The sequence below is a fragment of the Gorilla gorilla genome, chromosome 2 (assembly GCF_029281585.2).
Source record: "Gorilla gorilla gorilla isolate KB3781 chromosome 2, NHGRI_mGorGor1-v2.1_pri, whole genome shotgun sequence".
Lineage (NCBI taxonomy): Eukaryota > Metazoa > Chordata > Mammalia > Primates > Hominidae > Gorilla > Gorilla gorilla.
This window is the reverse complement of record NC_086017.1, coordinates 85,752,894-85,778,949: the sequence shown is the minus strand read 5'-3', so window position 1 is coordinate 85,778,949 and position 26,056 is coordinate 85,752,894. Positions and strand designations below refer to the sequence as shown.

Sequence of the window (26,056 nt, the reverse complement as noted above, 5' to 3'; positions counted from 1 at the left end):
TATTGAGATAATCATGCAGTTTTTGTCTTTGGTTCTGTTTATATGCTGGATTACGTTTATTGATTTGCATATGTTGAACCAGCCTTGCATCCCAGGGATGAAGCCATCTTGATCATGGTCGATAAGCTTTTTGATGTGCTGCTGGATTGGTTTTGCAAGTATTTTATTGAGGATTTTCGCATTGATGTTCATCAGGGATATTGGTCTAAAATTCTCTTTTTTGATTATGTCTCATCCAGGCTTTGGTATCAGGATGATGCTGGCCTCATAAAATGAGTTAAGGAGGATTCCCTCTTTTCCTATTGATTGGAATAGTTTCAGAAGGAATGGTACCAGCTCGTCCTTGCACCTCTGGTAGAATTCGGCTGTGATTCCGTCTGGTCCTGGACTTTTTTTGGTTGGTAAGCTATTGCCTCAATTTCAGAGCCTGTCATTGGTCTATTAAGAGATTCAACTTCCTCCTGGTTTAGTCTTGGGAGGGTTTATATGTCGAGGAATTTATCCATTTCTTCTAGGTTTTCTAGTTTATTTGCGTAGAGGTGTTTACAGTATTCTCTGATGGTAGTTTGTATTTCTGTGGGATCAGTGGTGCTATCCCCTTTATCATTTTTTATTGCATATATTTGATTCTTCTCTCTTTTCTTCTTTATCAGTCTTGCTAGTGGTCTATCAATTTTGTTGATCTTTTCAAAAAATCAGCTCCTGGATTCATTGATTTTTTGAAGGGTTTTTTGTGTCTCTATCTCCTTCACTTCTGCTCTGATCTTAGTTATTTCTTGGAAGTCAAATTGTCCCTGTTTGCAGATGACATGTTTGTATATCTAGAAAACCCCATCATCTCAGCCCAATATCTCCTTAAGCTGATAAGCAACTTCAGCGAAGTCTCAGGATACAAAATCAATGTGCAAAAATCACAAGCATTCTTATACACCAATAACAGGCAAACAGAGAGCCAAATCATGAGTGAACTCCCATTCATATTTGCTTCAAAGAGAATAAATTACCTAGGAATCCAACTTACAAGGGATGTGAAGGAGGTCTTCAAGGAGAACTACAAACCACTGCTCAACAAAATAAAAGAGGACACAAACCAGTAGAAGAACATTGCATGCTCATGGATAGGAAGAATCAATATCGTGAAAATCGCCATACTGCCCAAGGTAATTTATAGATTCAATGCCATCCCCATCAAGCTACCAATGACTTTCTTCACAGAATTGGAAAAAACTACTTTAAAGTTGATATAGAACCAAAAAAGAGCCCACATTGCCAAGTCAGTCCTAAGCCAAAAGAACAAAGCTGGAGGCATCACGCTACCAGACTTCAAACTATACTACAAGGCTACAGTAACCAAAACGGCATGGTGCTGGTACCAAAACAGAGATCTAGACCAACGGAACAGAACAGAGACCTCAGAAATAATACCACACATCTACAACTATCTGATCTTTGACAAACCTGACAAAAGAAATGGGGAAAGGATTCCCTATTTAACAAATGGTGCTGGGAAAACTGGCTATCCATATGTAGAAAGCTGAAACCGGATCCCTTCCTTACACCTTATACAAAAATTAATTCAAGATGGATTAAAGACTTAAATGTTAGACCTAAAATCATAAAAGCCCTAGAAGAAAACCTAGGCATTACCATTCAGGACATAGGCATGGGCAAGGACTTCATGTCTAAAACACCAAAAGCAATGGCAACAAAAGCCAAAATTGACAAATGGGATCTAATTAAAGTAACGAGCTTCTGCGCAGCAAAAGACATCAGAGTGGACAGGCAGCCTACAGAATGGGAGAAAATGTTTGCAATCTACTCATCTGATAAAGGGCTAATATCCAGAATCTACAAAGAACTCAAATTTACAAGAAAAAAACAACCCCATCAACAAGTGGACAAAGGAGATGAACAGACACTTCTCAAAAGAAGTCATTTATGCAGCCAACAGACATGAAAAAATGGTCATCATCACTGGCCATCAGAGAAATGCAAATCAAAATCACAATGAGATATCATCTCACACTAGTTAGAATGGCGATCATTAAAAAGTCAGGAAACAACAGGTGCTGGAGAGGATGTGGAGAAATAGGAACACTTTTACACTGTTAGTGGGATTGTAAAGTAGTTCAACCATTGTGGAAGACAGTGTGGTGATTCATCAGGGATCTAGAACTAGAAATACCATTTGACCTAGCCATCCCATTACTGGAATTATACCCAACAGAATATAAATCATGCTACTACAAAGACACATGCACACATATGTTTATTGCGGTGCTACTCACAATAGCAAAGACTTGCAACCAACTGAAATGTCCAAATGTCCAACAATGATAGACTGGATTAAGAAAATGTGGCACATATACACCATGGAATACTATGCAGCCATGAAAAATGATAAGTTCATGTCCTTTGTAGGGACATAGATGAAGCTGGAAACCATCATTCTGAGCAAACTGTCGCAAGGACAAAAAACCAAACCACATGTTCTCACTCATAGGTGGGAATTGAACAATGAGAACACATGGACACAGGAAGGGGAACATCACACACCAGGGCCTGTTGTGGGGTAGGGGGAGCAGGGTGGGATAGCATTAGGAGATATACCTAATGGAAATTACGAGTTACTGGGTGCAGCACACCAACATGGCACACATATACATATGTAAGAAACCTGCACATTGTGCACATGTATCCTAGATCTTAAAGTATGATAAAAATGTATATATAAATAATTCAATACAGAAAACATATTTAAAAAAGAAAGAAAATGTGGTATATTATTTGGCAGTAAAAAAAAAAAGAAAACCCTGTCATTTTTGAACAACATGGATGAACCTGGAGGACAACATGTTAAGTGAAATAAGCCAGGCACAGAAAGACAAATATATCATGACATGACTCCTACTGGTATATAAAAAAGTTGATCTCATAGAATTACAAAGTACAATGGTTGGTATCAGAGCTAGGGGTAAAGGGGAGTTGCAGTGATGTTAATCAGAGGATACATACTTAGGGTTAGATAGAAGGAATAAATTTCAGGAGATGTATTGTAGAGCAAGGTGATTGTAATTGATGATGACCTATTGCATTCTTGAGAAATAGAAAGTTAATGTTATGTGTATTCACCAGAAAAATATCTATGCAAATTGATGTATTTGTTAATTAGCTAGATTTGACCTTTTCACAGTGTATGCGTACTTTGTCCCTCACATAGGATTCCAGAACACTGCTGCTGGGGTCTGAATGTCTGTCCCTCAGATAGGATTCCAGGACACTACTGCGAGAGTCTCAATGTTTGTCCCTCACATAGGATTCCAGAACGCTACTGCATTGGTCTGAATATTTGTCCATGACGTTTTACATTACAAAAACTTGCAATGTCATATGTCAATTAAAAATAAATATTAATAAAGTAATTTTAAAAAGGCAGAAAGAAAAAAAAAACAGACCACAGCAGCAGTGTTGTGAGGGACAAACATTCATACCCTCGTAGCAGTGTTCTGGAATTCTATGTGAGGGAGAAGCATTCAGACCTCAGGAACAATGTTTTGGTATCATATGTGAGGGACAAACACACAGACCCCAGCAGCCGTGTTCTGGAATGCTATGATTGGGTCTATACTGTGAACCTCAGAAGTGTTCCTCTGTTTAATTAATTTTCTACGTTGGGCGGAACATGATTAGAATGGGCTGCAGTGGAAGGGGATAATTCCCTTCCCCTAGGTTATTTAGTCTCTGATTATACTAGAGCAGATTAGGCTGAAGTTAAGTAGTTTCTCCTGTGGACAAGCCTTGTTAAGAACTGGGTGCTCTGACATATTTCAAAATGGTTTTCCTTTTTCCTTCTGAAAGGTTGAAGCAGGAGGGGAGTTTTCTCAGGTATTTGTCACAGGAGCCTGGTGAAGCTCCATGAGACAATTTTACAGTATTGTGCCCCCTCCCCCACAATAACTCTATCTCTTTGTAGTTTTTAACACTTAGAGTTGTCCACGCGGATCCTCCAGCCGTTCACCAATTACGGTTTGAGTTTTTCTACTCCAGCACTGGTTCCAAAGTTGGTTTCAGTAGTGAGTCCATTTTCCTGTAAGCCATTAAGTCCTATATTCACTTCTCTGTCTCTGCAATCCTGGGGGCAGTGGTTTGCACTGTGTCCTCCCCTGAGTTTCAAATCTAGAAAGAACTGTTGATTTTTTAGTCTCTTCAGCTTTTTATTTGTTAAGATTAATTGTGTCATATTAATTTGTTAAGATTGTTATTAAAATTAATTATTGTAAAGTAATTATTGATTACTTCCAAGCTTCTTACATGCAGAAATAGGAACCTGGAATGTGTTTCTAAAACTGTCTTCTCAATGCCTATATGCACAAAGGATTTTTTTCCACAGGACTATGATCATGATGAATTATATTAGTAGACTTCCGAATGTTGAACTTTTCTTTATTCATGGAATAAACTCAGAAATTTCCTTCTTGGTCTTCACAGTCTATTTCTCTTCCTGTGTAAATGTTAGTGTTTCTGTAGATTCTGTACTTGTTTCTTTTATTCTTTCATTCTCTTATTTTCATTTGGTCTGATGGATTCAGGTACCATTGAAATTCTGGTAATTTCCAAATCTTTATCTTTAGTTTTGATCTCTCTTCTGAACCACTGGAGCCATTTTCCCAGTTGCCAGTTGAGCATTCCCACATATGGAACCTCAGATGTTTCACACATGATATGTCCAAGTCTGTGTCACTTCTGGTTATCGTATTCTTTTATTTTTTGCAAATTTCACTTCACAGCACCAGTACCAAACTAGCTGGATCATGGCAGATAACTTGGAAACAAAACTCCCCTTTTTACCCACTGCACAGCAAATTGGTACCAAATCCTGTTTCTACATTTTTTTCCTCTTAAGAACTGCTTCCCTATTGTGTATTCTTACACTCCATGTCCTGATGTAGGTGGTCATCTGTCTTCCTCTTTACTCCCTTCTGGCTTTCCCTTAAGCCCTTTCCCATTCTCTTCCTCAGGGATGGCTGTTAAAATGCCAATATGGACATGTAACTTTTCTGTCCTTACTGGACCTCCTTATTTACACCTGTATGTGAAGTGGCTGTGTTCACCCTGGGTGGATACAGCAATTTTTTGTCCCGTAGAAAGCAAATTTTGAAATGCCAGTGTATATGCTTTTAATTAAGTATATTCACCCTTTTGTATCCATGGATTTTGCATCTGTGGATTCAGCCAACTTCAGATTGAAAATATTCCCACAAAAATAGATGGTTGTCTCTGTGCAGAGCATCTGCAGAAATTTTTCTTGTCGTTATTTCCTAAACAGTACAGTATAACAGCCATTTATGTAGCATTACATTGTCTTCAGTATTATATGTAATCTAAAGAGTTAAAGTTCAGTCATGCATGGCTTACTGATGGGATTACTTTCTGAGAAATGCATCTTTGGGTAATTTCATTGTTTTGTGAACATCACAGTGTTACGAAAACCTACATGATATGTATATTTTTATTTGTATGTTTTTGGTATATGGGTAACCAGATGGCTCAGAACCATTATTGAATATCGTTTTCTGTACTTTATCTGCAATGCCAATATCAGGTTTCCGTGTATGTTTCATCATCATCTTATGGGACTATTGTGATATACATGTTTCATCATTGACTGAAATGTTATTATGCAGCTCATGACTGTATACAGGAGGATGTGCATAAGTTATATGCAAATATGAGAATAGTTTATATAAGAGAGTTATCCAATCTGTGGATTTTGATATCTGGGGGTATCTTGGAATCAGTCCCCATGGATACTGAGGAAGTAATATAATGTAAAAACGATGGGTGCATAAGAATTTTTGAAATTGGGTCAAATATTTAAATGCAGAATCACTGCATAATCAGTTCCTTAAATATTGCATTTAGCTTTCATCACTGCCCAGGATCATTCATCTAGGCATGGTGCTGTCCAGAGTTCCATTAAAGTGGTGCGTGTTCTCTTTGCCTTTGTGAGTAGACTTCTGATACTTTCTCATAGTCATGAGAATTCATGGTTCATGTGGAAGAGCCAAACACCTAATTTTTCAGTAAAGTGGAACCTCATGGTGCAAAATAAACAAAACTTATTTTCTCCTTCTCTCTTATCTTAGTCTGCATTGAACTTGTGTCTCAATGAGTTCACCTAAACATTATTACCAGTATGTGTTTATACTTATATATTCATAACCAGATCATGAGCTCCTTTGAGGAGTAGAATTTTATCCCCTTTTTTTTTTTTTTTTTTTTTGAGAGGTAGGCTCTCTGTTGGCCAGGCTGGAGTGCAGTGGTGTGATTATAACTCACTGCACTGTCAAACTCCTGGGCTGAAGCAATCTTTCAGCCTCAGCTTCCAGGGTAGCCAGGACTACAGGCATGCAGCATTATGCCTTTTTTTTTTATTATTTTTGTAGAGAGAGGGTCTTGCATTTTGTTTATACTTTTATCCCTAGCAGTAAGGGTGGTTCTAGATCTATAAGGTGAACTTTGTAATACAATTTTATTAATTTGTAAGTTATTACAGTGGAAGCATATTTCTACTGTGATTACTCCTTCTCCCACCATAAACAGTGCAAAACAAACTACATCTTATGTAAAATACATAAGACACATGGACACACAAAAGAGTGAATTCCCAGATTCTTGTTCTTTTGACCCTGGGCTGATGCTTTGACTTGAGGAAAAATGTGCCATTACAGGGGTTGGTGTCCTTTGAAGATGTGGCTGTGCACTTCACCTGGGAGGAGTGGCAGGACCTGGATGATGCTTAGAGGACCCTGTACAGGAACATGATGCTGGAGACCTACAACAGCCTGGTATCATTACAGGATTTGGTGTCCTTTGAGGAGGTAGCTGTGCACTTCACCTGGGAGGAGTGGCAGGACCTGGATGACGCTCAGAGGACCCTGTACGGGGACGTGATGCTGGAGACCTACAGCAGCCTGGTATCACTGGGTGAGTGAAACTTCCCAGTAACTCCCAGGAATGTGTTTTGTTGCTGGTAAATATAGGAACCCTTTTAAGGTATAATAATATTTACTTGTAAGCTTCCAGTTGATGAAAAATGTGTCACTACTCTAATGAAATGTTCAAATTGGCTCCTTCATTGCACAGTCCCTGAAACCCAGCTGTTGTCATTCTGAAAAGGATTTGACTTAGTGGTTTGACAAAGTCTTCCATTGTTTCTCATTACCAGGGCATTGCATTACCAAACCTGAGATGATCTTCAAGCTAGAGCAAGGAGCAGAGCCATGGATAGTAGAAGAAACCCCAAACCTGAGACTTTCAGGTCAGTCAGTGAATACCGGGCGGGGAGGCCTGGAGGAGTAATGCCCAGCAAATTTTTGTAGTTATCTTGTTTTCACTACTTTTTTCACTAGGTCTTCGACCTGAAGGCTGTTGGTGTGTATTAAATGTGCATTATATAGTCCCCAGGGGTAACTCTCATGCATATATACCAGTCTTTTATTTTTCTGAGTATCTTCTTCTATTTACCCCAAATCCAATCCCTGCCATCCTCTCCTTAGGCCTTTTTCTTTGCTATTTATTTTCTCTATTTCCCCCTTTTCCTCTATTCTGATGTAGTATCTTAAAATTTTTTTTTAGACATTCATGCATTTATTTATCCTTTGAATGTATCTTAAACGATTTTTAAGAATCACTCATTATAATGATGATGAAAACGGTGTTTCTTTTTAAGCTGTAGCTTTATTCTTGTTTTATTTTTTATTAAACAGATGGTTCTCACTCTATTTCTCAGACTGAAGTGCAGTGGCATGATTATAGTTCAGTGTAACGATGAACTCCTGGGCTCAAGTGTTCCTCACACCCTAGCCTCCCAAGTAGCTAGGACTACAGGTGTGTGCCACCACACCCGGCTAATTTTTTATTGTTTGTGGAGATGAGGTCTTGTTCTATTGCCCAGGCTGGTCTCGAACTTCTGGCCTTAAATGATCCTTGTAGACCCTCACCTACAAAAAAAAAAAAAAAAAAAAATAGTAGCTAAGTACGGTGACAAGGGTTTCTAATACCAGTTTTTATACTTGGGAGGCTGAGATGGAAGGATTGCTTGAGCTCAGGAGTTTCAAGCTTCAGTGAGCTATGATAGCAACACTGCACTCCAGCCTTGGTAACAGAGTAAGATCCTGTCTCAGAAGGAAATTATGAAGCTGAGGAGGACCCATCATAGGGGCCTGGATAGGGGTGGTGCTGGACTTGGGAGGAGAACCAGAGGATTCTGGGTCTCAAGTCCAAAGAAACCAATTATTTCCTGTTGAAGGGCTCAGATTTCTGTTTGAGAGTGGAGTTTGTAGTTACCATTTGAAGATGAGAAAGGTACAGGAAACTTCATTTTTATATAAAACTGTGTGACATCTGAAACTCCAAAACACAAAATAAAACCCTTCAAAAATGGTGAATTATCAAGCATGGGTGTGTGAGTGGAGAGGGGCAGGGCTGTTGATCTCAGAAGGAACCGGAAATACACTTTTCAAAGATGACGGGAACAGCCTGAGTTGCAGAACCAATCCTTCAGATCACCAGTGTGGTTTTTTGACTGGAGCTTATGTGCCTATTATGGTTCTGGGAAGCAGGGTATGTCATGTTTAAGTAGGAATTTGCCAGGATCTGTTTTTGTTTAATGTGGGGAATAAGAGATTTTCTGCTTGGAAAACCTCCAGACACATTTAACCATTCTCAGGGAGGAGTGAAAGGTTAACATATAGGCAAAATCCTGTCCACAAGCTACTTCCATGCTTAGGAGACAGAAAAATGGCCATCTCTTGTACCTGCCAGTTGCTGACCCAGGAAAAAGCTGGCTATCTTCAAAGAACAATAAAGAAAAAATAGCAGCTATTAAAACAGCCACTATTGTTATATGAATAAATAGAAAAAAAGAAAAATGACAATAATGAGCACTTATTAAAACCTATGAGTAGGAAGTAGATGCATATTATTACCAAATAATTCTTTGTGAAATAAAAAAGAACAGGAAAACTTCAAAATGCAAAGAAAAACTCAATTGAACATTAGAAAATATACTGATTTATTACATTATGTCAGTAGGAACAGAAACCATATGCATATAAAACCAATACCCATATTTATTTTTGTCAAATCTTACTCCACTGAGATAGGAAGTAATTTTTTTTACCTTTACGCAAGCATTCTGTAAGACATGCTCATGTGTGGTTCATGGATACCTTTTTTCTCATTTCAGCTGTCCAGATCATTGATGACCTTATTGAAAGGAGCCATGAAAGTCATGATAGATTTTTCTGGCAAATTGTAATCACCAACAGCAACACATCAACTCAGGAGAGAGTTGAATTAGGAAAAACATTTAATTTGAACTCAAACCATGTTTTAAATCTGATTATAAATAATGGAAACAGTTCAGGAATGAAGCCTGGGCAGTTTAATTATTGCCAGAACATGCTTTTCCCTATTCAGCCTGGGGAGGCACAGTCTGGAGAGAAACCTCATGTCCCTGATATAACCAGGAGATCCCACAGACATCATGAACATCTTACTCAGCATCACGAGATTCAAACTCTGCTGCAGCCTTTTCAATGTAATGAACAAGGGAAAACCTTCAACACGGAGGCAATGTTCTTTATACATAAGAGGGTTCATATAGTACAGACCTTTGGTAAATATAATGAATATGAGAAAGCCTGTAATAACTCAGCTGTTGTTGTCCAAGGGATAACTCAGGTAGGACAGCCAACTTGCTGTAGAAAGTCTGACTTCACTAAACATCAGCAAACACACACAGGAGAGAAACCCTATGAATGTGTTGAATGTGAGAAACCCTCCATTAGCAAATCAGACCTTATGATACAGCGCAAGATGCCTACTGAGGAAAAACCTTATGCCTGTAACTGGTGTGAAAAATTGTTCAGCTATAAGTCGAGCCTCACTATCCATCAGAGAATTCACACAGGGGAAAAGCCCTATGGATGCAATGAATGTGAAAAAACCTTTTTCCGTAAGTCATTCCTCACTTTACATCAGAGAACTCACACAGGGGATAAACCCTACAAATGTATTGAATGTGGAAAAACTTTTCACCGTAAGTCACTTCTCACTTTACATCACAGAACTCACTCAGGGGAAAAGCCCTATCAGTGTAGTGAATGTGGAAAAACCTTTAGCCAGAAGTCATACCTCACAGTACATCATAGAACTCACACAGGGGAAAAGCCCTATGCATGTGACCATTGTGAAAAAGCATTTAGCCATAAGTCAAGGCTTACTGTCCATCAGAGAACACGCACAGGGGAAAAACCCTATGAATGTAATGAGTGTGGAAAACCCTTTATCAATAAGTCGAACCTCAGGATACATCAGAGAACTCACACAGGGGAAAAACCCTATGAATGCAATGAATGTGGGAAAACCTTTTGCTGTAAGTCATTCCTCACTGTCCATCAGAGAACTCATGCTGGGGAAAAACCATATGCATGTAACGAATGTGGAAAAACATATAGCCACAAGTCATACCTTATAGTACATCACAGAACTCACACAGGGGAAAAACCCTATGAATGTAATGAATGTGGAAAATCCTTTCACTGTAAGTCATTCCTAACTATACATCAGAGAACTCATGCTGGCAAAAAACCCTATGAATGTAATGAATGTGAGAAAACCTTTATCAATAAGTTAAACCTTGGGATACACAAGAGAACTCACACAGGGGAAAGACCCTATGAATGTAATGAATGTGGGAAAACCTTTCGTCAGAAGTCAAATCTCAGCACCCATCAGGGAACTCACACAGGAGAGAAACCTTACGTACGTAATGAATGTGGAAAAACCTTTCATCGCAAGTCATTCCTCACCATACACCAGAGAACTCACACAGGGGAAAAACCATATGGATGTAATGAATGTGGAAAAACTTTTTGTCAGAAATCATACCTTATTATACATCAGAGAACTCACACCGGGGAAAAGCCCTATGAATGTAATGAATGTGGAAAATCCTTTCATCAGAAGGCAAATCTTCGGAAGCATCAAGGTATTCACACGGGGGAGAAACCCTATAAATGTAGCAAATGTGGAAAAACCTTCAGTCAGAAGTCAGTCCTCACTGTACATCATAGAACCCATACCGGAGAAAAACCTTATGAATGTAATGAGTGTGGGAAAACCTTTTGTCAGAAGTCAAACCTCAGTACGCATCAGGGAACTCACTCAGGAGAGAAACCCTATGAATGTGATGAATGTAGGAAAACTTTTTACGATAAGACAGTTCTCACCATACATCAGAGAACTCACACAGGTGAGAAGCCATTTGAATGTAAAGAATGTAGGAAAACCTCCCAGAAGTCAAAACTCTTTGTACATCACAGAACTCACACGGGAAAAACCCTTTACATGTAATGAATGTAGGAAAACTTTCTCCCAGAAGTCAGGCCTCAGTATACATCAGAGAACACACACAGGAGAAAAACCTTATGAATGTAAGGAATGTGGGAAAACCTTTTGCCAGAAGTCACACCTCAGCAGGCATCAACAAACCCATATAGGAGAGAAAGCTGACGTAGCTGAGGCAGGCTATGTGTTCCCTCAAAATCACTCTTTTTTCCCTTGAACACACAACCTACACCTCTCCGGCTACTATTATAGATTTCTCCATGCTCAGTCTAGGAGAATATGGACACAAATGGTGACCATTACCTCCTGGCCTACCAACAAGAAGGTCTTAACCATGCTGTAACAGAAGTCCTATCATGCAGGCTTTCTTGTTCCCATTTTTACAGCACACTTTGCACTTTAATGTCACAGATATGGCTGTTTTCCTAGAAGCTCATATACCAACCTCTGCCAGCTTCAAACATTTTTTCTGCAACTTCCTCACCTCTCTTCTCCTCCATAGAATTGAAGAGAGTTAGGGCCTTTCTCAGGATTAGGCTTTGTCTCAAGGGAATGTTGGGGCTGGTTTGATCTTCTATGTGGACCACTCAGACTTTCTCTGTGTCAGTAAAAAGTCTGTTTTGTTTTTTAAAAATCATTCATGTGTTCTCTGGAGTAGCACCTATAACTTCCTTCAAGAACTTTTTCTTTGCATTCACAACTTGGGTAGCTGATGCAAGAAGCTTAGCTTTGGCCTGTCTTAGCTTCCAACATGCCTTCTTCACTAAGCTTGATGATTTCTACCTTTTGATTTGAAGTGACAGATGTGCACAATTCTTTTCACTTGAACACATGGTGGCCACTGCAGAGTGAAGTGGCCTAATTTCATTGTTGTGTCTTGGGGAATGGGGAGCTGGAAGAGAGAAATAGAGACAGGGAAATGACTAGTGAATGAAGCAGTCAAACACAACATTTTTCCATCACGTTTGCTATCTTCCATAGAGTTCCAGCACACTGAGACAATTCCAATAGTAACATCAGAAATCACTGATCACAGATCATAACAGATGTGATAACTAAAATCTTTGAAAGATTGTGGGGATTGCCAAAAGATGTGACAGAGATGTGAAGTGAGCCCATGGTGTTGGAAAAATGGTGCTGGTCAGGCTTGCTGAGCACTTCGTGGCCACAGATCTTTAATTTGTTAAAAAGGTGATGTTGCCAAGCAAAATAAAGTGAAGCTCAAGGGGAGATGTGCCTCTATTTTGATGGGCTCTAACAATTTGTCTTTTCATTGGTGCATTTAGACCATTGACATTCAAAGTGATTATACAGTTGGATTAATTTTGCCATATCATTTTTATTCACTCCTATTGTTCTTTGTTCTTGCTTTGTCCTCCACTCTTTTTCTGCCTTTTATGGAGTTGATGATTTTATACGATTTTTGTTTCATCTCGTTGCTTTTTTTTTTTTTTTTTTTTTTTTATTGAGACAGTCACCCAGGCTGGAGTGCAGTGGTGTGATCATGGCTCCCTGCAGCCTCAACCTCGTGGGTTCAAGTGATCCTTCCACCTCAGTCTCCCAATTAGCTAGGACTACAAGTATGCACCACCATACCTGGCCTTTTCTTTTCTGTAGGGACAGGGTCTTACTGTATTGCTCAGGATAGTCTCTAACTCCTGGACTCAAGCCATCTTTCTACCTTGGCAAGAGCCACTATACCTGGCCTGTTTTCTCTTTTATCATTTTTATACTTTGGTTTTTACTAGTTGCCCTGGAGTTTGCAGTATAGACTTGCAACAAATCCAAGTCCACCTTCAAATAACACTATACCAGTTCAGTTACTTTGACTGCCTTCTAATAGAAATGTAATACCAGTTTCTCTCATATTCCTATGTCGTGTTATTGTTGCCATTTGTTTCACTTATATGTAAGCATACATAGCCTTGTATATATTAAAGTATGTCATTGGCTGGGTGCCTTGGCTCAAGCCTGTAATCCCAACACTTTGGGAGGCTGAGGCAGGTGGATCATAAGGTCAGGAGATGGAGACCCTCCTTGCTAACATGGTGAAACCCCATCTCTACTAAAAATACAAAAAATTAGCTGGACGTGGTGGCACACGCCTGTAGTCCCAGCTACTCGGGAGGCTTGGACAGGAGAATTGCTTGAACCAGGGAGGAGGTGGAGGTTGCAGTGAGCTGAGATTGCACCACTGCACTCCAGCCTGGTTGACAGAGCAAGACTCTCAAAAAAAAAGGTATATATATATATATATAATTGCATACATTGTTATTATATACAAACTGTTATATGTTAGGTCAATTAAGAATAAAAAGCAGCCAGGTACGGTGGCTTATGCCTGTAATCCCAGGACTTTGGGAGGCCAAGGTGGGCAGATCATGAGGTCAGGAGATTGAGACCATCCTAGCTAACATGGTGAAATCCCATCCCTACTAAAAATACAAAACCAAAATTAGCCGGGTGTGGTGGTGGGTGCCTGTTGTCCCAGCTACTCGGGAGGCTGAGGCAAGAGAATGGCATGAACCTGGAAGGCAGAGCTTGCAGTGAGCTGAGATCACGCTACTGCACTCCAACCTGGGTGACAGAGTGAGACTCCATCTTACAAAAAAAAAAAAAAAAAAAACCATTTTACCACCACTTATTCCTTCTCTAATGTTCTTTTTAAAATGTAGATTCAGGCCAGGTGTGGTGGCTCACACCTGTAATCCCAGCACCTTGGGAGGCCGAGATGGGTGGATCATGAGGTTAGGAGTTCAAGACCAGCTTGGCAAAGATGGTGAAACACTGTCTCTAATAAAAATACAAAAAAATTAGCCAGGCGTGGTGGAGGGCTCCTGTAATCCTGGCTACTTGGGAGGCTGAGGCAGAGAATTGCTTGAACCTGGGAGGCAGAGGTTGCAGTGAGCCGAGAATGTGCCACTGCACTCCAGCCTGGGCAACAGAGAGAGACTCTGTCTCAAAATAAATAAATAAAAATAAATAAAATGTAGATTCAGTTTTCAGATGTGTATCTTTTTTTTCCTCTAGATAATGTTTAATATTTTCTCACATGACACATCTGCTGGTAACAAGTTTCCTCAACTTTTGTTTGTCCAGGGAATGTTTTATTTCTCGTTTACTTTTGAAAGAAGATCTCACAGGGCACTGAAATCTTAGTTGATGGGTTTTTTTTTTTCCTCTCAGCATGTTTAATATGTCATTCCACTCTCTTTTTACTTTCATGGTTCTGAGATGTTGAATGTAATTTTTTTTTTTTTTTTCTGAGATAGAATCTTGCTCTGTCACCCAGGCTGGAGTGCAGTGGTGTGATCTCAGCTCACTGCAAGCTTTGCCTCCCGGGTTCATACCGTTCTCCTGCCTCAGCCTCCCGAGTAGCTAGGACTACAAGCTCCCGCCACTACGCCTGGCTAATTTTTTGTATTTTTAGTGGAGATGGGGTTTCACCGTGTTAGCCAGGGTGGTCTCGATCTCCTGACCTCATGATCCACCCACCTTGGCCTCCCAACGTACTGGGATTACAGGCATGAGCCACCGAGCCCAGCCTGAACGTGATTCTTATCTTTGTTTCTCTATAAGTAAGATGTTTTCCACTCCACCTTTGGTTTCTTTTGGAGGTGATGTTTTATACAGTTGGAGAATAATATGCCTAGGTGTAGGTTTTTGGTATGTATCCTGCCTGGTGTGCTCTGAGCTTCCTGGATCTTTGGTTTGGTGTCTGACATTAACAGTGGAAGTTGTCAGACATGATTTTTGCAGATGTTTCTTTTATTTCTCTCTTTTTCCTTCTAGTATTCTCATCACTCTATGTTACACCTTTTCTAGCTGTCCCACAGTTCTTGGATATTACATTCCATTGTTTTCAGTTTTTAAAGTTTCTTTCAACGTTTCCAGAGCTCAGAGACTCTTTCCTTTGTTGTGTTTAATCTACTAATAAGCCAATCAAAGACATTCTTCAGGTCTTTTGCAGTATTTTTTTTATCTCTACTGTTTCTCTTTTGTTCTTTCCTTGGACTTCTGTCTCTCTGCTTACATTGCCTATCTGTTCTTGAATGCTGTCTCCTTTGTTCATCAGAGCCCTTAGCGTACTACTCAGAGATTTTTTTAAAAATCCCTGTCTGATAATTCCAATATCATAGGTGTGTGTGGTTCTGATGATCTGTCACTTCAAATTGTGTTTTTTGCCTTTTAGTATGCCTTGTGCTTTTTCTTTATTCCTAGATATGAGATACCAGGTAAAAGGAACTACTGTAACAGTGCATCCAGTAATGATGGGAAGCTGTGGAGGGGAGGGGAAGCTGTCTTAGTCCATCCACCAGCATAACTTAGAGCAAGTAATCTGTAAACAACAGAAATTTATTGCTCAATTTGGAGGCTAGAAAATCTAAGGTCAAGGTTCCAGGAGATTCAGTGTTTGATGAGACCCATTCCTCATAGATGGTGCCAGCTATATGTCCTCTCATGTTGGAATGGACAAAGAAGCTTCATTTGGCCTCTTTCATAAGTGCATTAATCCCAATCAGGTTGGCTTTGCCATTACCTTTCAAAGGTCCCACCCCTTAATTCTAGTGCATTGGAGACTCGGTTTCAACAGGCACATTTTGCAGGGGGTCCGGCAGGGAACAGATATTCAGACTGTAGCAGAAGAGTTCTGGAGTCTTACGACTGGGCCTCATTGTTTAAGTGAGTCTCTGCTTTGGGACTATGAACTTCACATGTGTTTCTCTGTTTTTATCTTCCCCTTTAGGGATGACTGGAGTAGGCTGGAGTTGGGAATTTCCCTTCCAGCAGGTCATTTAGGATCTGGTTATATGAGAGCAGGTTAGGCTGAGGTTCAGTAATTTCTCCTGAGCACAAGCCTTGTTAAGAACAGGGTGCTCTGGCATATTTTAAGATGGTTTTCCTTTTTCCTTCCCAAAGGTGGAAGCAGGAAGCAAGTTTTCTCAGGTATTTGCCACAGGAGCCTGGTGAAGCTCCAGGAGGTAAATTTTACAATATTATGCTCCCTCATAACTGGATCTCCCTGGTGTTTTTACCTCCTTGAGTTGTCCATATGGAACCTTCAGCAATTCACCAGTTATAGTTCAAGATTTTCTACTCCAGCACTGGTTCCTAAGGTGGTTTCAGTAGTGAGTCTCTGTTCCTGTAAGCCATAAATTCCTATATTCACTTCTCTATCTCTCCAATCTTGGGGGCAGTGGTTTGCCCTATGTCCTCTCTTCACATTCAAATCCAAAAAGAATTGTTGATTTTTCAGTCTCTTCAGCTTTTGTTTTATTTAAATTTTTTTTTTAGAGTTGGGGGTCTCACTATGTTGCCCAGGCTGGTCTCAAACTCCTGGACTCAAGGGATCCTCCTGCTTTGGCCTCCCAAAGTGCTGGGATTACAGGCATGAGCCACCACACCTGACCTTTTCAGCTTTTCATGTGTTGTTAAGATGGACTGATTACTTCCATTCTTTTTTTTTCTTCCTTTTTTTGAGATGGAGTCTCACTTTGTTGCTCAGGCTGGCGTGCAGTGGTGCAGTCTCAGCTCACATTAACATCTGGCTCCCAGGTTCAAGTGATTCTCCCTGCCTCAACCTCCTGAGTAGCTGAGATTACAGGCACCCACCACCATGCTGGCTAATTTTTGTATTATTATTATTATTATTTTATTTTTTAATTTTTTGAGGCAGAGCTCACTCTGTCATCCAGACTAGTGCAGTGGCATGATCTTGGCTCACTGCAACCTCCACCTCCCAGGTTCAAGCAATTCTTCTGCTTCAGCCTCCCAAGTAGCTGGTACTATTGGCACACACCACCACACTTCGCTAATATTTGTATTTTTAGTAGAGATGGGGTTTTGCCATGTGGGCCAGGTTGGTCTCAAACTCCTGACTTCATGTGATCCACCCACCTCAAGCTCCCAAAGTGCTGGGGTTACAGGTGTGAGCCTCCATGCCCAGCCTAATTTTTATATTTTTAGTAGAGACACGGTTTTGCCATGTTGACCAGGCTGGTCTTGAACTTCTGACTTCAGGTGATCTGCCCACCTTGGTCTCCCAAAGTGCTGGGATTACAGGCATGAGCCACTGCACCTGGCTACTTCTAAGCTTCTTACATGCAGAAATCAGAACCTGGAATCTGTTTCTAAGACTTATCTTCTTAATGCCTATGTGGACAATTAAAGGATTTTTCTCCTCAGGACTCTGAATATGATGAATTGTATTAGTAGACTTTCTAATATTGAGCTTTTCTTAGTTTGTGAAATAAACTCAGAAAGTTCCTTCTTGGTCTTAACAGTCTATTTCTCTTTGTAAATATTAGTATTTCTGTGGATTCTGTACTTGTTCCTTGTTATCCTTTCATTCTCTTAGGTTCATTTGGTCTGATGGATTCAGGTACCATTGAAATTCTGATAGTTTCAAAATCTTTTATCTCCAGGTTTGATCTCTCTTGTGAACTCTGGAACTGTATTCCCAATTGTCAGTTCGACATCCCTACGTATGGGACCTCAGATATTTCAAACATGATGTGTCCAAGTCTGTATCACTTCTGGCCATCATATTGTTCTTTTATTTTTCCAAATTTCACATCACCAGTAACAAACTAGCTGTGATCATGGCAGATAGCCTGGAAATAAAACTCCCCTTTTTACCCTCTGCACAGCAAATTGACATCAAATCCTGTTTCTACTTTTTTTCCTTTTAACTATTGCTTCCCTATTCTGTATTCTCACTGCTCCATCTTCTGATGTAGGAGGTCATCTGTCTTCCTCTTTTCCTCTCCTCTGACTCTTAAGCACTTTCCCATTCTCTTTCTCAGGAATGGCTGTTAAAAATGCCAATATGGTCTTGTAACTTTCCTGTACTTAGTGAACCTCCTTATTTACACCCTGTTTGTGAAGTGGCTGTGTTCACCCTGGGTGGACACGGAATGTTTTTGGCATGTACAAAGAGAATTTCATGCTGCCTGTGTACAGTTATTAATTTGTAAGTACACTCAGCTTTTTGTATCTGTAGGTTTAATATCTGTGTATGTAAACAAACTTGGATGCAAAATATTTGAAATAAAATCAGATGCTTGTATCTGTAGTGAACATATTCAGACTTTTTCTTGTCATTATTTCCTCAACAACACAACTGTTTACATCCACATTGTATTTGGTCTTCTAAGTGTGAAAGGAAAATAAAGCTTGGGACTCCAAACTCATTAAGCTAAAGGGAAAAGTCAAGCTGGGAACTCGGTCATGCAAACCTGCCTCCTTCTTTTGGTTCCTAAATAAGATGGCTCCAAGATAAAAAGCTTTTTATCTTGTAGCCCCCTCCCTCATATTTTTCCCACAAGGAAATTTCTGGTGTGCTTTAAGATCTTTAAAGTGTTTCTGTTAAAATTCATCATAGCAATGTAAATTGATAGCTTATCCTTTTTTTTTTTTTGATATGGAGTTTCGCTATTGTCACCCAGGCTGGAGTGCAATGGCACAATCTCGGCTCACCGCAACCTCTGCCTCCTGGGTTCAAACGATTCTCCTGCCTCAGCCTCCTGAGTAGTTGGGATTACAGGCATGCACCACCACACTTGGCTAATTTTGTATTTTTAGTAGAGATGGGGTCTCTCCATGTTGGTCAGGCTGGTCTCGAACTCCTGACCTCAGGTGATCCACCCACCTCAGCCTCTTAGAGTGCTGGGATTACAGATGTGAGCTGCCGCGCCTGGTCTGATAACTCTTCTTTACAGTGCATAGGACAGAACTCAGAATCACCCTTCTGCCCACCTGACACAAAGGCATATCTGATTGTTCCCCTCCCTCTTTGTCTATGTTATGTATAAATGCAGATTCCCTGAGCCAAAGGCATGGATGACTGTATCAGTCTGTTCTCACCCCTCTGCCCACCTGACACAAATGCGTATCTGATTGTTCACCCTCCCTGTTTGTCTATGTTATGTATAAATGCAGATTCACTGAGCCAAAGGCATGGATGACTGTAGCAGTCTGTTCTCACCCCTCTGCCCACCTGACACAGATGCATATCTGATTGTTCCCCCTCCCTGTTTGTCTATGTTATGTATAAATGAGATTCACTGAGACAAAGGCATGAATGACTGTATCAGTCTGTTCTCACACTGCTCTGAAGAAATACTCAAGACTGGGTCATTTATAAAGGAAAGAGGTTTAATTGACTCACAGCTCTGCATGGCTGGGGAGGCCTCAGGAAACTTACAATAATGGCAGAGAGCACTTCTTCACAGGGTGGCAGGAGAGACAATGAGTGCAAGCAGACAATGAGTGAAATGCCAGACATTTATAAAACCATCAGATCTCATGTGACTCATTATCATGAGAACAGCATAGAGGAAACTACCCCCATGATCCAATTACTTCCACCTGGTCCCACCCTTGACACATGGGGATTATTGCAATTTATGGTGAGATTTGGGTGGGGACACAGAGCCAAACCGTATCAATGAATGTTTTCCCCTTACCCCAGTCTTACATGAAAACTGTATTTCTCAATATTTCACCCTTTCCCCTTTAAATTTGGAACCCTCATAATCATTTTTGAAGAAAAGCATAGACCTGTCTCCTGGGCGTGCATCCTTAATGTTGGCAAATAAACCTCCTAAAATGATTGAGATTTGTCTTGGTCATTTTTCTTGATTGACCGAAGTGTTCCAGAGATGATATAAAGTACAGTCATGCATGGCTTAATGACATGTATGTTCTGAGACATGCATTACTAAGCAATATTTTTGTTTTGTGAACATCATAAAGTGTAGTTACATAACCCTAGATGGTGTATATGTTTATGTTTTTTCATAGGAGAAACCATATGTTCTAGCACCATCATCGAGTATCAGTCACTTTCCCTACTTGATCTGCAGTGCTAGTATCAAGTCCCACATGTCAGGTTTTATCGGGGGAACCAGCCCCCAATATTTCAACATAGGTTCTTTCTATTTTCCCTAAGTGTTGGCTGGTCTGAGAAATAAAGAGTACAAAGAGAGAAATTTTACAGCTTGGCCTCCGGGGGTGCCATCACATTGGTAGGACTATGATGGCGACCTTGAGCTGCAAAACCAGCCAGTTTTTATTAGGGATTTTGAAAGGGGAGGGGATGTACGAACAGGGAGTAGGTCACAAGGATCACATGCTTCAAAGAGCCATAAAGATCACAAAGTGAAGGCAAAATTAGAACCACTGATGAGGGTCTGTGTCCCACTGTGCACACATTGTCTTGATAAACAACAGGAAGCAAGGTTCAAGAGCAGAGAACCAGTCTGACTAGAATTCACCAGGCTGGAATTTCCCAATCCTAGCAAGCCTGAGGGTACTGCAGGAGACCAGGGTGTATTTCAGTACTTATTTCAACCACATAAGACAGACACTCCCAGAGCGGCTGTCTATAGACCTACCCCCAGGAATGCATTCCTTTCCCAGGGTATTAATTATTAATATTCCTTGCTGGGAAAAGAATTCAGTGATATTCTCTTACTCACACGTCCGTCTGTAGGCCCTCTGCAAGAAGAAAAACATGGCTGTATTCTGCCCAACCCCGCAGGCAGTCAGATCTTATGGTTATCTTCCCTTGTTCCCTGAAAATCGCTGTTATTGTGTTCTTTTTCAGGGTGCACTGATTTCATATTGTTCAAACACCCATGTTTTAGAATCAGATTTGATATTGTTTGAACACACGTTTTACAAACAATTTGTACAGTTAACAGAATCATCACAGAGTCTTGAGGTGACATACATCCTTAGCTTACAAAGATGACGGGATTAGGAGATTAAAGTAAGACAGGCATAAGAAATTATAAAAGTATTAATTTTGGGAACTAATAAATGTCCATGAAATCTTCACAATTTATGTTCTTCTCCCACAGTTCCAGCCAGTCCCTCCATTTGGGGTCTCTGACTTCCCGCAAGAAGGTTTCTGTATGTGTTTATAATCTTAGGGGACCATGGTAATATACATGGTTCATTATTGATTAAAAGGTCATTATGAGGCACATGACTGCATATGGAAGGATAAGCATGGGTTATATGCAAAATACTGTTTTATATAAGACTTGAGCATCAGTGGTTTTTGGTATCTGTGGGGTATTCTGGAGCTGATTTCCCACGGATACTGAGGAACAACTGTACTTTGAAAATGAAAGGTGCATACATTTTTGTTATTAAAATAAGGTCAAATATTTAAATGCAGAATCACTGCATAATCAGTTCCTTCAAGACTGCATCTATCTCTCTCATCAAGGCCCAGGATCGTTTATCTAGATACACTGCAGTATGTCATTCCATTAACATGGTGTGTCTTCTTTGTGTCCTTGGGACTGGACTTCTGCTACACCTCATACTTGTGAGATGGTGTGGTTCACAGGGAAGTGCTAAACAACTTTGGTTTTTCAGTGAAGTGCAACCTCATAATACCGTGCATCACCATGCCTGGCTAGTTTTTCTACTTTTTGTAGAGACAGGGTTTCACCATGTTGCTCAGGCTTGTCTTGAACTCATGAGCCCAAGTGATCCACCTGCCTCAACCTCCCAAAGTGCTGGAATTACAGGCATGAGCCACTGTGCCTGTCCTAACTAAATATTTGAACTACAGGTGAAGCAAAGTCTCTCTCTCTGATGTTTGGTCTTCTATTTACAACTCCTAAAATATCTAAATGTGCCCTCCCCCTCAGGGCACACAGCCCAATCGTATTTTCTCCCATATGATAGGAAAGAAAGAATCACATAACAAATGCCTAGTGATCTTCATTGTGAAGAGCACACGGTCAAAACTTTTTTTAAAATCCTATTTTGAAGTCCAGTTATGCAAAGAATTAATAAATAATGACACGAATTGATGAAAGAGTAGCTATCTTACTGAGTCCAGCGTAAGAACACAAATGGGTTTCATAATGAGCCACAAAGCCATCTGAGTCTAGATCAAAATGTCAAGGTCTTGAGAAAAGGCCCAACTGGGAGCAAATTATGAAATCTGCATGAGTCTCTTAAGGATGACTTAGGGAAGGCTTGGCCTTTGGTCCTTATTATGAGACTGATATGGTTTGGCTGTGTCCTCACCCAAATCTCGAATTATTGTTCCCATAATTCCCACATATTGTGGGAGGAACCTGGTGGGAGGTAATTGAATCATGAGGACAGTGTTGTTCTTATGATAGTGAATAAGTCTCATGAGATCTGATGGTTGTATGGAGGGAAGTTCCCCTACACATGCTCTCTCTTGTCTGCTGCCATGTAAGACCTGATCTTTGCCTTCTGCCATAATTGTGAGGTCTCCCCAACCATGTGGAACTGTGAGTCCATTAAACTTATTTTTCTTTATAAATTACCCAGCCTTGGGCATGTCCATATTAGCAGTATGAGAACAGACTAATACGCAGACTTATTATGAGTTTGACAGGAAGGTGCAGAAACAGAGTTCTGGAGTCGGATTATGGGTGACAGCTACATAATCTTTTTTATTCAGAAAAATTGAAAGATTTTGTATATGAGTGGAACTTAGCTTCTGTTCAGGGTTGATGTGGGAAAAAGTGGTTAGATTTGTGAGCAGGAGCTGAATCATTAATTCTTCAAGTCCTTGCTAAAGAGTGAGAACCTAAGTTTTAAGCTGTTGTTAAGTGCTTTTAAGTCCTTGAGGAACACAGTTACCTGTTTAGAGATATTAGTCTGGAAGCGAACAAGATAACGGGAAGTGAGAGGAGTGCAGGCTGATGGAAACATGATGGAAAATGGAAATATTTCAGATGAGAGAGAGTGAGGGTTTCACTGAGTCGAGGAGTGCAGGCTGATGGAAACATGGAAAATGGAAATATTTCAGATGAGAGGGAGGGAGGGTTTCACTGAGTCGAATGCAGGCTGATGGGAACATGATGGAAAATGGAAATATTTCAAGTGAGAGAGAGTGAGGGTTTCACTGAGTCATAAACTTGTGGACAGGAAGCAGTGAGTAGAAGAATACTTAAGAAGTAGAATTAATAAAACTTTGTGCCAGAACAGGTGTGATGGGTCTGGGAGAGAGCTATACCTGGAACAGTGGATCTCAGAGTGCTCCATGAAAATAAGACTCTTTCTATCATAATACAGATATGTTACTTGTCTTTTTCACTTGTTTTTTGTTCTCTGCTTTGGTGCAAATGCAATAGTAAGTAAAACCGTAGCACAAAACAAGACAGTGGCTCCAAACAATAGTGGCAGTTCTATTATTTACACTCACGTGGTTGCCTAAATAAACGTGCCAATTTTATTTTCATGTTACTTAAGAATATCCTTGATGAAGCAGTAAAAAATATAATTTTCATTAAATCTAGATCCCCAAGTATGTCTTTTCAGTATTCTATTTGATAAAATCGTAAGAACTCATAGAGCACTTATTACTTAAAAATGAACTAAGTGTGACAGGGTGCAGTGGCTCACGCCTGTAATCCCAGCACTTTTGGAGCTCAAGAGTTTGCGACCAGTTGGAGCAACATGGTGAAACCCCATCTCTACAAAAAATATTAGCCAAGGGTGATGATGTAAGCCTGTAGTCTACTGTAGGGATGAGCCCTACAGGGTCTGTGGGTTTTCCTCCCTGTGTGCAGAGATGAGAGATCATAGAAATAAAGACACAAGACAAAGAGATAGAAGAAAAGACAGTTGGGCCCGGGGGACCACTACCACCAAGACGTGCAGACTGGTAGTGGCCCCGAATGCCTGGCCACGCTGTTATTTTTTGGATACAAGGCAAGGGGGCAGGGTAAGGAGTGTGAGCCATCTCCAATGATAGGCAAGGTCACGTGGGTCTCCTGTCCACCGGTTGGAGGCCCTTCCTTGTTTGGCAGCCGAGGTGGAGAGAGAGAGAGGACAGCTTACGCCATTATTTCTTCTATGCATTTCAAAGACTTTTAGTACTTTCACTAATTCTGCTACTGCTCTCTAGAAGGCCGAGCCAGGTGTACAGGGCGGAACATGAAAGCAGACCAGGAGCGTGACCACTGAAGCACAGCATCACAGGGAGACAGGCCTCCGGATGGCTACGGGCGAGCTTGACTGATGTTGCCTTCCACAAGAGGTGGTGGAGCAGAGTCTTCTCTAACTCCCCCGGGGAGAGGGAGACTTGCTTTCCCGATCTGCTAAGTAACCGGTGCTTTCCCAGGCACTAGCGCTACCGCTAGACCAAGGTCGGCTAAGTAACAGGCGTCTTCCCAGGCACTGGTTTTACCGCTAGACCAGGGAGCCCTCTGGTGGCCGTGTCTGGGCGTGACAGGGGGCTCGCACTCTTGTCTCCTGGTCACTTCTCACCGTGTCCCTTCAGCTCCTATCTCTGTATGGACTGGTTTTTCCTAGGTTATAGTTGTAGAACAGAGATTATTATAATATTGGAATAAAGAGTAATGCTACAAACTAATGATTATTAATATTCACATATCATCATCTATATTCTACTTCTAGTACAAGTATTCTTATTCTATATATTTTCTTTATTACACTGGAACAGCTCTTGCCCTCAGTCTCTTGCGTTGGCACCTGGGTGGCTTGCTGCCCACAGTCTATTAATGGGGAGGCTGAGGCGGGAGGATCACTTGGCCCCGGAAGGCAGAGGTTGCAGTGATCTATGATTGCACCACTGCACTCCAGCCTGGGCAACAGAGCAAGAGCTTGTCTGAAAAAAAAAAAAAAAGAAGTGAGATTGTCTTAAAGAAAAATAACTGAGCTGTTACTGAAAATGTAAAAAGTTTTCAAGTGAAAATTAAAATTTGGAAAACGTATCTGCATTCTTGAACATGACAATTTTTCAAAACACGGGTTTTTCTGAGGAGATGAAGGGCAATATTACTGAATTTCAAAATATTTTGTAATAAAGTGTATCAATATTTGGAACATCTGCATTATTCGATGAACCAATATTTTCCCAATGGCCATGCCAATATGATAAAAATCATGATCGGTAAAAGAGCCATTAACATTGAAAATATACCTATAGGTTTTAATGTGATATAGCAGAAAAAGCATATGATGTGGTGTCATGCCTTCCATTGCAGTAACCTGAATAAAGCATTTCTTTGGAGATCAAAGAAGAAGAACAATAGTTGGCCAAAAATACTTAAATTTTTTTTTTTTTTTGAGATGGAGTTTCACTCTGTCACCAGGCTGGACACAATCTTCACTCACTGCAACCTCCACCTCCTGGGTTCAAGCGATTCTCCTGCCTCCACCTCCCAAATAGCTGGGATTACAGGCACTCACCACCACGCTGGCTAATTTTTGTATTTTTAGTAGAGACGGGGTTTCACCATGTTGGCTAGGCTGGTCTCGAACTCCTGACCTCAAGTGATCCGCCCGCCTCAGCCTCTGAAAGTGCTGGGATTACAGGCGTGTGCCACCACACCTCGTCCAAAAATTCTTTTAAATTATTCTTCCTTTCTACAACCTCATGTCTCTGTGGGGCACTATTCACACACTTAGTCAAAACAACATATTGCAACAGATTGAATTCAGAAGCAGATATGAGTATCAAGCTGTCTTCAGTTAAGCCAGACATTTTGCAAAAATATAAAAACATTACAACTCTTCAAACTATTTGGGGACTTGTTTTATTTTAAAATACTATTTTGTTAGCATGAACTGAATTTATTATTTTTAAGCATATTACTAATTTTTTTTTGAA

General features: G+C 40.4%; 1 protein-coding gene across 1 annotated transcript in view; it reads left to right on the top strand.

Annotated features, from left to right (window-relative positions):
• ZNF717 (zinc finger protein 717) overlaps positions 1–18,499 on the top strand; it is a 62,167-nt gene extending 43,668 nt beyond the window's left edge. The window contains 6 exon segments of the mRNA XM_019024812.4: positions 6,861–6,987; positions 7,229–7,321; positions 9,251–10,899; positions 10,901–11,107; positions 11,110–11,402; positions 11,404–18,499. Coding sequence (XP_018880357.4) covers positions 6,861–6,987; positions 7,229–7,321; positions 9,251–10,899; positions 10,901–11,107; positions 11,110–11,402; positions 11,404–11,632 — 2,598 coding nt within the window. The 3' untranslated portion in view covers positions 11,633–18,499.
• Positions 18,500–26,056: the final 7,557 nt, after the last annotated feature.